General features: G+C 40.4%; 1 protein-coding gene across 1 annotated transcript; it reads left to right on the top strand.

The window, feature by feature from the left end:
• The first annotated feature begins 67 nt into the window (after positions 1–67).
• On the top strand, positions 68–14,540 carry LOC110986318 (uncharacterized). The gene is made up of 19 exons (XM_022248091.2): positions 68–505; positions 2,973–3,023; positions 3,312–3,416; positions 3,584–3,622; positions 4,375–4,443; positions 4,564–4,679; positions 5,884–6,207; positions 6,600–6,725; positions 7,158–7,309; positions 7,873–8,054; positions 8,832–8,942; positions 9,177–9,275; positions 9,559–9,667; positions 9,979–10,366; positions 10,847–10,933; positions 11,399–11,560; positions 11,795–11,935; positions 12,427–12,521; positions 13,361–14,540. Exons 1-19 carry the CDS (start codon positions 329–331, stop codon positions 13,429–13,431), a joined length of 2,604 nt encoding a protein of 867 aa, XP_022103783.2. The 5' UTR covers positions 68–328; the 3' UTR covers positions 13,432–14,540.
• Positions 14,541–14,841: the final 301 nt, after the last annotated feature.

Below are 14,841 nucleotides of genomic sequence, written 5' to 3'. Positions count from 1 at the left end.
CCTTTAGTGCACAGCGCCCTCGCACTATACGCACGTCAATACCATGCTCACGAGGACAGTTTGTTACGTGTACAATGGTTACGAACAGCAACACGGTGACCGTCCCTCACACGGAACAAGCGAACAGTCACCATAACAACACTTATTTTTGACTACCTGTGAACAGAATTTGAAAAATAATTCGTACTTCTTTAGGTGCTGTTTGGTCACAATCTGAAATTTTTACACACAGGAGAAACCTTAATCAGCAGTACGACAGTGGTATTTTCCACCGAGTATTCATCGTTTTGTCACCAGCCCGGGGTCCCCCCACCACCCGGCCGGAATCATGAGCGCACTCGACCCGACGTTGACTGCCAAGCGACGGGAGCAGTTGTACGGTGCGTCCCGCGTAGAGGAGGTACGGTCCTTGCGGCGGTCACTGACACAAGATCACATCTCCAACCTGACGAGTGACAGGACTAAACTACCACCATGGGGGAGCACAACCAAATTTGCTTACAAGGTAGGCCATGAGAACAAGTAGGCCTATGGTCTCAGGAGACAGCTATGAAAAACCTCAACCCAACTTGCTGGTAATGGTATTGTGGATCTGCCTACGCATTTGAACAAGTTGAATGACTGCATGCAGGACCAAATTCAATTTATTTCCAATTCAAAAACAACTTTTATTTCCACACTTTCATTAAAATACGAATCAAAGAATACACGTAAAATAAATACGGGCCATGAATACAGTGCAATATAATAAGAGAAAAAAGAGGAAACTTGAAAAGATAGAAATTATGGAGCTATTCATATAAGCGAAGGCTTGTAGAGAGCACAGGCTACAAAAATCCAACACTTTTGTAAATAATACACATTTAATAGCAAATTCACAACAAAAAAGAAATAAGTTTGGTTTCAATCGTCATAGAACACAAAGTTAGGAAAAGAAATGATCAGTAGATATAGATTTGAACTGTTATTGCTATAAGGTCACTATTCTCCACCAATAAGAAGAATATTTGAAAACCACCCTCTCCGCAATGAACACTAACTTAAAATCGTCTGCAGTCACACCAAGAATGAAGTCAGTTTTGGGACATCACCTTTGAAGACGAAAATGACTGCCAAACATGTAGGATTACGGTTTTCTTGTTCACAACACGACGACTCTACTTGTCTGAAGTGTCTTGGTAACGACATTAACAATCATTTAGAAGGAAAACAACTGCCACTCCATCCTTCACCAAATAAAAAAAACACATTTTGTGTGACTGCAGTGAAGCTAAATACGATTTAATGAAATTTTTATAAGCCACAAGGACGATTGTGCAGTGTGCGACGCGCTTTATCATAGTTTTTTATTGTTGATGGAATGATCAGATTTAGCCAAATTAATCTCCTGCGTAGCATTTGCGATTGTGGTAAGCTTATTCGCTGATAATACATAGGATTATGGCCACGACTTCATTCGGATCAGAGAATCAGTTAAATCACCGTGCACGGAAAACCCTTCGTCCGCCTCGCTGTTCCTCACAATAGTTTGAAATGGAAAGCCTCACTAAATCAGCCAGAGAATAAACTGACTGCATCTCAGAGGTAATGTTAGGCTATGCCATGTGAATACTGTCTAATAAGTAGGTCTACTGAACTTTGAATAGTGCCCAATTTTGTCACGCATAATTTTGCGCTTGTCTGAGTTGTTCATGAAAACCACTTCGAATCGAATACACATTTGCCCTGAAAGGGGCGTAACTCCCTGATCTAGTATTCATATATGGGACCGTGGCTAATTCCACGGTAGCCTACATACTCCAAGATGTTTTCCCAAACACTTATCGAATGTTTGCTCCCTAAGGGTGAACAAAGCACACATTTACAGTAAACTCCGGCAGCAGTGACGATCGATACTTAGTTGTCACGACAGCTATGTATATTTGATGGAGGGAAGCGCTGTGACGCTACGAACATCTAACAAAAGAAACACAGCGCACTAACAATGAACGTCCATTGTTATTACACCTTGCTTCTTTTGTTAGATGTTCACAGGTGTAATGTAATATTGATATACATACGATAGTCTGGTGCCTATTTCTTTGGCCTCCGAAGAGAAAATGGTAACACTGTAAAACTCTGGATTTAAAATCAACACTTTTGCTGTTATCAGACGACCACACCATAGGGTATTACTTTAACACCGCTGGTGTTACTTTGCACCCCTATAAGCGTTATAATGCATTGGAGAGTGTTAACAGTAACACCAGAATTTTTAACACTGGTGAAAAATGTTGGTGTAGTCCTCTGATAACACCGACAGTATTAAGTTTTTCACCCCAGTTTTTGCAATGAACGCATCGCGCCAAAAAAAGAAAAAACAACAACAACAAACCAGGGCTACGCTAGAGACAACCAGGACTCAGACAAGGAATCGGCATTTATTGAAATTATAAGTTCCATTGCTTCGGTTGAAACCTTTATTCTTGCGTGTAACATGGTTGTAAGGGATGCTTATCGCATTAAATGTTGGCATGGTATCCTTGCGAAACGAGCCGAGACCCTCACGACCCACTTTCCCCAAGTGTACTAGTTTGCTGTTGTACCTGAACGCTTTGCTACGTGTATTGTATTCTCATTACAATCGACTGCTTTCAGTTCGCACGCCAAAGACCGGTATGACAGGTGTGGCGAAGGGTCCCATTGGAGGGGCTAATAGGCAGGTTAGAAAGGTGTGTCACAATCAAGTTGTGGACGTTTCCTCTGGGATCCGAGAACGAGTCCAGAACGAAGTTCCAGTACCTGTGACATTTGCCTCAATTGATTGTGTTACCCTTGCAATTTGGAAAAGGTAGCTGGGTCATAGCCAATATGCCCTTTTTTCAAGCCACATTTGATTTGATTACTCGAAACTAGTTCAACATTAATTTGTTTTTTATATGAATTCTTGAATACTCATCTATAACCTTTGAAAACTGATTTTTCATTCACAGGGTACGCAGCCGGACAAAATCACAGCTCTGTCGTGGGACTCCGGGCTTCAGGTAGATTTGTAGAGAAAAAAAAGACGAATCCAGATATTAGACCGACGGTTTATGTCATTGTTATGAAGAATGAACCGAAAGATTTCATGAAAAATTGAAGTATGAATTTATGGAGTTTCCTCTTCAGACGAGGCTCATAGCAAAACTCTTTTTGAAAGCAAAACACGAGAAATCTCACTCAGGATCAAGTAAAGTAGAAATATCAGATGACTGTAAAAGTTACCACCACCACTATAGGATCAAAGGAAAACCTGATTTCAATCCATGTACATAATTTTGACTGTTCAGAACAAGGCACACTTCGACATGCGAGGGGACGCAGCCCCCATCGACAACAGCGTTTACCTGAAGTCACTCACCAACAACGACTACGCAAAACATCCTCCACAAAAGGTAAACTATATTCTGTAAAGTGTTAGCCTTGTCAACGGAAGGGACGACAGAATGTATACTGGTAGATACATCGTTAACCTTCGCACCCATTTGTCTTGTGCAAGTGAACAATCTTAGCGTTATTAAAATGGTTTTATTTCATCACCATTCTCACTTTTGCATTGTAGAAAACGGTTCTACGGCAAGACAATCAAATAAATCTGCCGGTAAGTGACAAAATTGGATTTTTATGCTTAGTGTACTTAGTGAGCGGCCTTTAACGGAATTTGATCACCTCATATAGAATCGCAAGAGCAGATCTAGGGGCCAACAGGAGCCATTCCCCAGAAAGAAACCAAAACATGGATTTTTTTAAGGAATAAAAGGCGATGTTTGCTGTCTCTTTTATTGTCATAACTTTATTATTATTCATTACCACATCGGACAACACAAATATACACAAGTAAAATCAAGATGACAGGAGCTCAGAAAGTGAACGTAGTCACTGTCGCCAACCGACAAACAGCCCCTAAACTGTACGAGCCCGAACCAGACCAACAGCCTAGTGCGCAAGTTTCCTTGAAACGGCGGCTCGTTTGGTTGGAACTGCACCTCGCTGTTTCACAAACAACTGTGAAATACATGTACACGCGTTACGGGCACGTCGCTACCAGCAACATGAACACTCCCAACCAACATGGCTATTTTCAACGGATGAGGGGTGCTCCTGCTCAAAGCGGACTGTCAACAGGCAAACAGCCCCACATTTCCCTTCCTCAAAAGAACTACAAAGCCCCAAAATATTGCCTCTCCCCTCAAAAAGGCTATAAAGGGTTACATTAAAAAGATTCTGCAATTCCCCCACGCATAAAGCAGGTTTGTCCCACCCCCAGTGGTTCTGGATCCGCCCTTTAATAATCGAAGGTCGAATAGCAAAAATTAATATTTCTGATGTATTTTTCCTTTTGCTTTATTTCAGGACATGAATCCACGCTTCTTTCGGGATAAGACATTTGGCTCATCATTCTACAATTCGGACTATAGCAAAGTAAAGTCTTGTTCTTGTGCTTCTCGTTCAGAAACTAATTTACGTGAAACTATAAGTTGTGAATTGCGACTATATTGTGACTGAATGAAACGACTCTCCTCTTTTCATTCGTGTCTGCAGACAATCCAGCGCGAGACTACCTTGCCAGATCTACAGAAAGCGAGAACAGAAATGCGCAGGCGCAATGTAAAAGATATCCGAACAACACACTTTCAGTTCGGCAACGATGATTCAAAGTGAGTGACCATTTTATACAGATTTTAATTGGCAAATTACCCTGCACTGATTTTGGATTTTTGCCCTGACCGACGTGTATTATAAACACTGTATACTCAGTATTCAAGATTCAAAAAGACGTTTATTCCAAACTCTTTAAAAAAATTACATTGATAATTAAGGAAACTAGGTACATAGAAATTGAAAAGATGGATAAGCTTAAGAAAATACATCAGAAATTAAAGAAACTTAGTATATTCAAATTAGCAATGTGGATGTAAATAACTTTTTACAGATACATGTACATAATAAAGAGAACATCAGAGCTTATGATAAGATAAAGAAAAGCAGCCCCCGAAGGCTTATGAAAAAACCACAAGTGTAGTCGGGTGGGACTCGACCCACGACGTCTTAACCACTCGACTACCGAGCTGGCCGGTATCAACTGGCTGGTTCGAGTCAGGTGTAGTAGCGGGTACTGCGAACAACTATTCCCAAGGATGGATTTGCGCCCAAAAGATGTTAATTAATTTTGGAGTTTTGGCCTGCCCGACGTGTATTACAACACTATATTCTGTGAACTGTGAACATCTCCCCGGCGCAAATCCATCCTTGGAAATACGCTGCATTGATTAGACTCAAATCTTCACGTTTGTCAACCCCCTGCTTATACACTCCAGACGCCACTTGACAATCGAATTATGCCCAATTCAAATTTAGTGTTGATGAATCTAGCCATCTGACCACCGCGCATCAAGAAGGTCCCTAGTTGTGGGGGAAGCTCTAATGCCCTTTAAATTTGTTTTCTCGACAGCATACGCACGACAGTTCTTCCTGACTACTTATGACCTTCTTTTACCTAAAGTAGCTGAATCACAATGACCTGATAGGAATTCACTCATCCTGGGCCGTTTTGCAATACTCAACTTCGGCTCCGTCTCAGGCTTCACCTGTTTTTTAGCCAGCTGACTTTGCAGCTGTAAGCGCAGTAATTAATCTAATAGTGCCAAAAAGCATCAAATAAGATGGAAGAGAACAACAAATTACAGTAATCCTATTTAATGTAAACGCTTTGGGTTTTGGGAACGAAGCCTGAGACGGATTCCAAGTCGAGTATTGGAAAAGGGCCCAGATTGGCATTATTTTCTAAGAACTGAGTGCAATACGTTCGCTTTCTGGCAGTGAAACTATGATTATTTACTTGCTCTTTTTAATTCCATGTAGCTTTCAAACGGAGACCGTGTTTTCCTTCAAGGCCGGCCGGCCGCAGTCTGGCGTTAAGCTCGAGCCGCTGCAACCAGCCCTGCACCGCTCTAAGACAGAGGTTATCGACCGCGACCCAGCCGCCACGGTCCAGAGAATGTTGGAAGAGGAGAGAGAATCCTATGTCTTCCGGAAAGGAGACTACAACGTCACCGTGCCCAAGCCCAAGCTGTCAACGTTTCAGAGGGACTATGATGCGACGCCGAAAGAGCCCAAATCGGCAGCTTTTGTTGAACCAACGCAGATCGCTAAAGGACGTTTCCTGCAAGACAATGAAGTCTTGAAGTGAGTCTACAGCATGATTCTATTATTCACCCGTAGTGGTTTTTACAGCTAGACTAATTCAACAGATCTCCCATGTAACTGAAACTCCGGGTAACGTAACCTAAGGGAGGTTAGGGTCAAGACTAACAGTAACTACTACGTCTATTCGCAAAATGAAGCAGAAATTGTACTCAGAACGTTCTTTTTTAATTAAACCATTATCAAATCACATTTGTACTGGTTTGTTTTAAGTACATTCAGCAGTTTAGAAGAGCTTTTTTCAAATAATGCCTGATTTGTACTTCAAATCTGAGTTGAAAATTTTCAACACGGCTTCGTGCTGTTATAGTTTTAAGATGTACCGATCATCCTTTTTATCAGACAAAAATGACAGAATTTTGCATTTTTTTCAGGGCAAGCATGAAAGAAGAGATGATCCTGACCCCTGACTCCATGGACGATGTAATTGAGGCGAAAAAGATCGCTGAAGACAACAGTGCAATCTTGAGAAACATACTCTTGCAGTATGATACCATGAAGTAAGTACATGTTTAGAAAAACCTGAGTATAACTGACGGTATCGGTTAACTTTGCTTCTGAAAGTACCGGGAATCGTCATTACTAGGGATGTTAGCGGCAAACTTGATAGAATGTTGTTTACATAATATCCACTAAAGTGATGCGAAATGAAATCAGAAGGATGAATCAATAATTTTGGCAATTAATTTTGTATAAAAACATGTATGTAAGCGTCAAAGCACCTCAATCGCAATTCACTGAACCATCTAACCATTCTATCATTATTCGGTTGATATTAATACACGTTTTGTAAAGGGTTTACTCTTGTGCCCTATTTTTGCGAGCAGAATCTTCAGTCATTAAAGTTTTTTGGGGGGTTACATTGAGGCAGTATGCACTTCTAAATAGATAAGCCCCAGAACTAACTTTGACTATTTTAATTGTGATCGCAGGTCGGGTTATGTCTCCAGGGAACTTCTACAGCGGGCTTGTAATAGCCTGTTACATCCTATCCCCCAGCCAAGCATAGACGAGCTACTAGTGTCAGCTAGAGAAGGGCCTGGTAAAACGGTAGACTATTTAGACTTCATCAAGCAGTACAGCCGTAAGTTATATAAATAAACGTTGTTTTATACTTCTGATATACTGGAAAGTCAGATTATCTTTTGGCATACTCGAAGCGGCTTTTTGGCATAGGTTTGGGTTGGGCGTTTATGCTCATTAAATGGTGTCCAGGGCATTTGTCATGCATGGTGCAAACACCGACATCATAGGAAAAAACCATGAAACTGTAACAACTCGTTTTAAGAAGTGAGAATTCTGTCTTTTTAAAACTCTGTGTTACCAAAATCGCAACCCCAAACGGCCAAATGATATTTGAGACCGCCAGGCGCGGATTTAGGAAGGGGGGTCAAAGGCCCCCTGCTCTGACACCAGGAATGAATAAATTAAAGAAATGAAATAAGTGTTACGGAAATAATAATCAATAATAATAATTGATCCACCTTGACCGTTTCTAATAATCTGTTCTCTGTCATCCATCTGTACAGTTTTGTGTTACTGTTCTCTACTACTTTGTCAATCACAATGCGACGCAGGGCAGGCGACTTTGAAGAAATGTTACTTTTAGACGTTTACAATTATTCTAAAATCGTTCATTTTATTCAGTTAAGTCTCCACTCCAAGCTACTAAAATCAGCGAGTCCACAGAGAAGGATGGTGGGAGTGTATCTTCCAATCCGAAAGGTCAGCGCGACACACTCAAGAGTGCGGGGGCTACAGGAGGCAGCGGGCCCGTGCTTGAAAATGCATCTACCGGCAAAGAATATCAAACTGGTGTACATTTTGAGGTATTCAAATATTGCTTTTAACTGAGACATTGTGAAAACTTTGGCATAGCAGCTAAATGTTTTAATGACGGTTCTCTTTGGACAGAAGTTAAGGTCAAGGGCCAATTTCATAGAGCTGCTTAAGCACAAAATTTGCTTAAGCGGGAAAAACTTTGCTTAATAAACAAAGGTCACCAGCTCAAACTCCATCTGATTGTCATGCTAACCAAAAAACAGCTAAATACAATACCAAAACAATATACATCACATGGAATTTTGGCTGGTTAACTGATTTATCAAGCAAAGTTTTTTCGCGCTTAAGCAAATTTTGTGCTTAAGCAGCTCTATGAAATTGGCCCCAGGTCGTACTTCAGGCCAACACAATGGTTATGCAAATTTGCCACGTGAATTGATAGTATTTGCAGCGTATTTTGTTGTGCTTGAAATGTGTTTAACTTTGAGGGATTCGAAGTTGGAGTGCTGATCTGACTTCACTATTTGGAGTTCATGTTTCCTTCTGTGCCAAGCATGAACTGGCATTTATTTGCATGTCGTGTCTCGAAAAACGTTGTTTTAATTGAACTTTGAAAATTTCAGGATATTGAAATAAAAATGAAAGCAATGCTAATGCATGTAAACTTTCCTTACATATTTAAGTTTCCTCTAAAAATACAGTATGAATATTTCCCGATCAACCATCAAAACAACGGTTTAGTATAATTGTTTTTCTCTTTTCTTTAGTTTGCCTTATACCAAGGACTGATGCGTCATTCGATTCCAATCTTATTCGTTTTTCAGTTTGGTTCCGATGCAGATCAACCTGCGAGTATATACAACAAAGATTATGACTCGCAAGTATTGAAGACGGGGAAGAAACCGGAGAAGTATCAAGGACCTCCGTCGTCAGAGGTGAAGATTTACAAAACGCCGTTTCAATTCAGAGAAAAAAATCTGAAATACACAAATTCAATATTAATATTAAAATCAAATGAAACAAACTCATGAAGTTCATTTTATTCAACACAAGATGAGATAAACAGATTCCATTTTGATAGAGTCATGGAAAGATTCTGAACAGCCAATGTTACAGTCGTCATCCTGATATCGGCATTGCTTTTCAATCGTCAAATTGCAACCCAACAGGTGATGCACGCGACAAATGGAGCCAAATTTGGAAAGAGCACGAAACAAAGTGACTTCGTCAACTTTCAAGAAAAGGACAAGGTGCAGTTACGGAGCATTGTGAGTATTAAAACACAGAAAGACCTTATGAAAGTGTAGACGAATGGGTGGACGGGATATGATCAGGAAGGGACCAAGAAAAAATAAGAATTGTGGTATAGCTCTTCTAAAAAAAAAAGAGGGAAACATCAGTTGCCGGTCATCTTTAGCCAAAGTTCACACGGTGTCCCGGCCGGTCCAAGGAGCTTCCCTGCAATACCGGTACATAAAGATATCATCTACTGTGATTATTACTGAAGCAACAATGACTGATTAAACTTTTGATTATGTTTTCTTGGAACAGCTGAAATCGAGAGACAAGCAGAGTTTGAAGAATAAAGGCAGACACGACAAAAATAGTGTCATCTTGACGTGTGATAAAGAGAGAGACGCAGCAGACAGGCACAAGTCACGTGGGTATACTTTTATTTCTTTACGTAATACAGTAACGTTACGCCAGGTTGTTTACGTCAATGCAAATCACGAGCTATCACGAAAGATTCATGAAAAGAAAAACAGGTCTGAAACCTTTTGTTTGATATGGTAGAATAGATTTTACAGCTGAGTTTGTGATCAGAATTAACATGTTATTCTATTGTCTTAAGTATGTGCAGGCTCCTTTTGTTGAACTTGTTTGTGTTTTCGTTTTCGTGGGTTTTTTGGACAATATTCAACCAAAAATTAAAATTATAATGTGTTATTCCAACTGTTTCCACTGATGTAGTATCCCACGAAAGTTACGTGAAGTTTCCTGCCTCCCTGAAAGTCACTGTGGCCCCTCCACTTTCCAAGTATCGATACCTGGATGGTGACGGCGCTTTGCCCTACCCGGCCAACATGCCCGGCCGGTCAGAGACCGGCGAGGCTTTCAGCGGATGCAACCTGTCGCTGCCCACCGAGACAGAGGAGAAACTGCGGGATTTCCGGGCCGAGAACGCCGAGCGGGTCCGGGACAGCCGACGAGTGCACTTTAAGTTCGGCACAGACGAGGTGGAGCCGAGCACGGAGGCAAGGGATAACTTTACCGAGGGGCCAAGCACAAAGGCAGAGAGAGCGCAGGTAGCAGGAACGAAGAACCAGACTGATCCCGGGTACCCGCATCTGATGATCAGGTGAGACGATGGATGCAAATCGTCTGCTGCCGTCTAACTTTGTCCAGCTATTTTAATCGCAATAATATCAAAACCTAGACGAACGTGTGTCACCGGCTGTCCAATAAGTGTCGTGCCACAGGAAGAGTAACGTAAATCTTGTCAATTTTCTGCAAATCTTGTCATCTTTACTCTATTTTAACTCTCCTTATCATTAACATCCATTTCTCATACTTCCACACTTCACAATTCAGTTTAGAAGATTTTGTTTTAATGATCATTTTGCATGGTCATTTCGAATCGATCTCCTGCTTTTATATGCTCAATGCAATGACATGGTTGGGGTTTTTTTTGGGGGGGGGCTTCTTAATAATTTAGTTTAAATTACTTTTTAAGCTTTATCTTGTCCTGAAAATGCTTTTATTTGAAAACACGTAGACCAATGCCTTGCTTGTTCCATTACATTCACTTTAAATTTCTATCCAATGTTGAAAATCGCAGCAAAAACACGCAAGATCTGAGCAGAGATCCAATGGCGAATGGGATCTTTGATAGCATCCGCCTGGCCAAGAAATCCTACTATAACACGTGAGTATAAAGCCCCGTTCAAACGTGACCCGCACTTTTTTTTAGAGCGAAGTAAATTTTTGAGGGCAAATGCCGATATTCGATTTTCAGGCTGACCCTCGCAGCACCCTTCAAAATCAGAGTTGTGGTTCGACGTCTCTTACCCAAGGATCGGAGATCATCTCTGGTTTTTCATTTTTCCGGAATCAAATAACATTTCTAAAAATAGGGTGAACTGTTTCAAGACGTGATAGCTATTTCCCAAATCTGGGGAGGAATTGGCCGTGCACTTTCACCTTTACCGATCTAATTATAACTTCACTAAATAAAAAATTCAAGAATTTTAATCTACATGTATTTAGATGTAGTTATCAACGCCAGAATTTTTCATTGATTTTCCGTGCTTGGTGATGCTAAATATTTCTCAAAACAATAGGTTCCATTTCCTGAATTATTAACTGAATTTTTTGGGTTTCGCTCTGCCAGGGCACCGAATCCGTCCGATCCGCTCCACATCAACCTCAGACGGATCATCATGGAGATGGACCCCGATCACACCGGGCACGTGACCAAGAAAGTTCTCAAGGAGGCGTGTGGAAAATTCCAGATCAACGTGAGCGCCAAATCACTGGATAGGCTGATTCAGAGGTAATATTTCTTTGTCTAAATAAGAAAAGGTCAATCGTGTAGGTGGCGGCAAGAGGCGTCATTTGGCGTCATTATACATACCGCATGGGTTCTTTAAGTTTCTAAGAGGTTCCACTATAACCCATAGTCCGGATAGGCCTAGTTCTCAGCATTAACGTATATTTGTAACACTTTAAAATTCAGATTATCCATTTTTTGAGGTATAACATAGCTTAATTTCTGATCTCTCTGCAGATGTGACAAACACAACGACGATAAAGTAGACTATCACCAGTTTATAAGGTCCCTTACACTTGAGCAGCTTCCTGATTTTGTGTCATCTTCCCATGATGCATCACTCATGAGACATGACTACCGACCTCTCAAACAGCGCAGGTACTGTAGATTGTGAAACTAAAAAGAAGACCCGCATTATACAATGGAATTGTATTAAAAGGCAATCAAATAATTGTCTTTACATTTAAAAATTTTGGTACAACAAAGCTGATGTCAAGCATTAAGTCGTCATCTAAGGCATATTAATTGCTAAAAGAACTTTTTTTATTTAGAAAATCTATATTTGCATTTTTAGACTGCACTGTGCAACTCAATGTGTAAATTTATGAGCCAGTCGTTTGTTAGGGCCAAAAGAAAACGAAATTTGAAGATCCCGTCCCGGAGGGAATACATGTATTTCAAGAAACGTTGCCCTTTCATCAGTTGCTTTCTCACAGGGTTTTCCCCTGAATGTTGATGTTCAGTTTTGAATAAATGTCATAATCAAACATTGAAATGCCCTGGACGGGAGTGGATATAAAAAGCAGCCGGACAGTGTTAACTGGAGTCGAAGTTTGACAAGGTTGTTTGTTGTGTACATTCTTCTCCAGTTTTACCAATGCACAGCTACTGACGATGAAACACATGGATATGAAACCACTGAAACCAGCCCCGACTCATTTCTTTCATGCCGACGGTTCGGGAGGTAAGTTATGCTGTATCCTTATAAAGGGCCAATTTCTTTGATCTCACTGAGGGCAAGATCGATTAAGGACTCGAGGTTGGTTCGTGGCGCACCTAGCGCACGTGCATCAAAGTTGAAGTCTGAATGACTCTATAATCAGCCGTTGTCAGGTCATTCTGGCCTATGGGGAGAAAGGTGGCCGTAGGAAATGTGAAAGTGAGCCTTAACTAGTGACATGCTGTATATTCGCGCTTTCCCCTTACAATACGAGCGATTCACAATAGTGCGCCTCCAAGAGTTTGCAACGCGTTGACCAATCACAGTGCGCGAAATCTGTCGACCGTTTTCGAGCTCACATTGGGTCGACAGATTTCGCGCACTGTGATTGGTCAACGCGTCGCAAACTCTTGGAGGCGCACTCTTGTGAAATGCCTGTATTGGTCCTCGCTGCACTGTGTTTTTTTTAAATGGCTATGGCAACCAACCACGTGACCTGCAACCTCGATGGCTGGTCGCGAATGACTAGTCGACAAGACCAGTCCAACCATTTCGACTAGCATGCGTTCGGTCAGATATAGTCGAACTATAGTTAACTGTGGCCCTGGATCGAACTTGTCCCAAACGAACACAGGAAAACACATTATTCGACGCTTGCGCCTTTTAAAAGTTGAAACTCAGTCTATATATAATAAAAACAAAGTGTATTATGCAATTCTAATTCCTATTTTTCATTAAAAAGAGTAAAGTCTTAAAGGTATTTGTACTTTGCTTGTCTTTGTCAAGAGCTGACTTTTAGTGCACTTCTGTGGAATTTAAAATCCATCTGTAACAGTATTCATACTATCATTTTTGTATCGCAGAGAACCAGTTCCAATCAGTAACTAACCAAGACTACATCAAACCAGAACTTATGATGGCTGCCTCTATTTAAGTAATTGCCTTCGATCTCTGGAACCAACGAAGCAAGATACCTCAAGTGTTGGTTTGCATGCGTGCGTTTGACTGTTATTTAAATCTGCAACGACTTTGTCTGATGGCTTATCAGAGCTCCAAAGGTTACATATGCTCTAGAAGTTTCCTTCTAAAACGTACTACCATGTATAAGATACAATGGCGAGAAAAAATATGATGACAAAAATTTAAAGGTTAAGAATAATGGTAATTTGAATATGAACAAAACATGCGTGTAGAAATGAAAATCAAAGTAACCGGGAATAATCTTCAGCCTTTTGCTGGCATTGGATTTTTCGCCTAGCGTTACATGTTCATTTCTTTCTTGGACTCCTGCTCTACGCTATCTATGGGCACTACATGGCATTCAATATGGCTGCCAATTTTCTGTGGCTTCATTAGTACCAAAGAGGGTGATACATACGTGATAAATATTAAGTTTGGTCTCCGAGGATGCAGTGCCTGATACCTGTGAAATCTGTTTTGAAGTCATTTTGTAAGTCTTGCCGTAGAAATGGGATTTAAATGTATTAAGTGTTTTACTATTAAAGTTATATAATGTCCGACGTATTTGAAATGCACCATAACTGGGCAAGATTCATGACAATTTCATTTATTAACATTGCTATTCCTTTTCCTGCTTCCTAAGTAGATTTAACTTGAACTTGTAATATGTACAGTATTTGTTTCATTTGGAAAGCCATTTCTTGTACACTTCAATCACAGGGCGGTATACATACAAAGTTATATACTACGACAGTAAGCATTGAACAGAATGCACAATGTAATCTGTTCATGTTATGTGCTATGAAAATAATGCTGTGCTTTTCATAGTGTTTTTATTCCAACTGCTTATAAGACCAACAACTTTTTAAAACCTTTGCCCATTCAGCTTGTGTATATTCATTTTACATTTCATTTATTTTTCACGTGTTTGGGTTGCCATTTATTTCAGGCCAGAGGTGTAATTTTGTATCATATTTTTAAAAAGTTATTAACTTTCAACTTATGATGTACATGTATGTATGCACACGGTTTGCAAATAAATAGGAAATAAATGCTTTGCACGAAATTCATATTACAATGTAACTATACCCAAGTTATGTACTTTCTTACGAAGTTCTTTTACATTCTTACAGTGAAATCACTCACCCTGCTCTTTTTTCATATACCTGCACAGCTGAGATTTACTAGTGATCTGCAGCTGGCAACAAGGTCGGATGGGGAGGGGGAAGAACCCATCAAAGACTTGTTTAGAAAAATAGTTAGAGAGTGCCGATTTTCGGTCTATTCATTTCCCTTCTTGATAAAGGCGATTAAGGTTAATTTAAAAATATCCAGTTTTGTTAGTACTAAATCCTCCCCGCCCCCAAAGTGGTTCTGGGTTTGC

The sequence above is a fragment of the Acanthaster planci genome, linkage group LG01 (assembly GCF_054643075.1).
Source record: "Acanthaster planci isolate LZ-2023a linkage group LG01, COTS_SCS, whole genome shotgun sequence".
Lineage (NCBI taxonomy): Eukaryota > Metazoa > Echinodermata > Asteroidea > Valvatida > Acanthasteridae > Acanthaster > Acanthaster planci.
The sequence above is the reverse complement of the archived record's forward strand: the minus strand, read 5'-3'. Positions and strand labels throughout refer to the sequence as shown.

Excerpts from the sequence above, each read along its gene's own strand:
- LOC110986318 (XM_022248091.2), top strand. The coding sequence starts at position 329 with ATGAGCGCACTCGACCCGACGTTGACTGCCAAGCGACGGGAGCAGTTG. Across the intron at positions 6,208-6,599 it reads CAAGACAATGAAGTCTTGAA|GGCAAGCATGAAAGAAGAGA; the intron begins GTGAGTCTACAG and ends CATTTTTTTCAG. Across the intron at positions 9,276-9,558 it reads AGGTGCAGTTACGGAGCATT|CTGAAATCGAGAGACAAGCA; the intron begins GTGAGTATTAAA and ends TTCTTGGAACAG.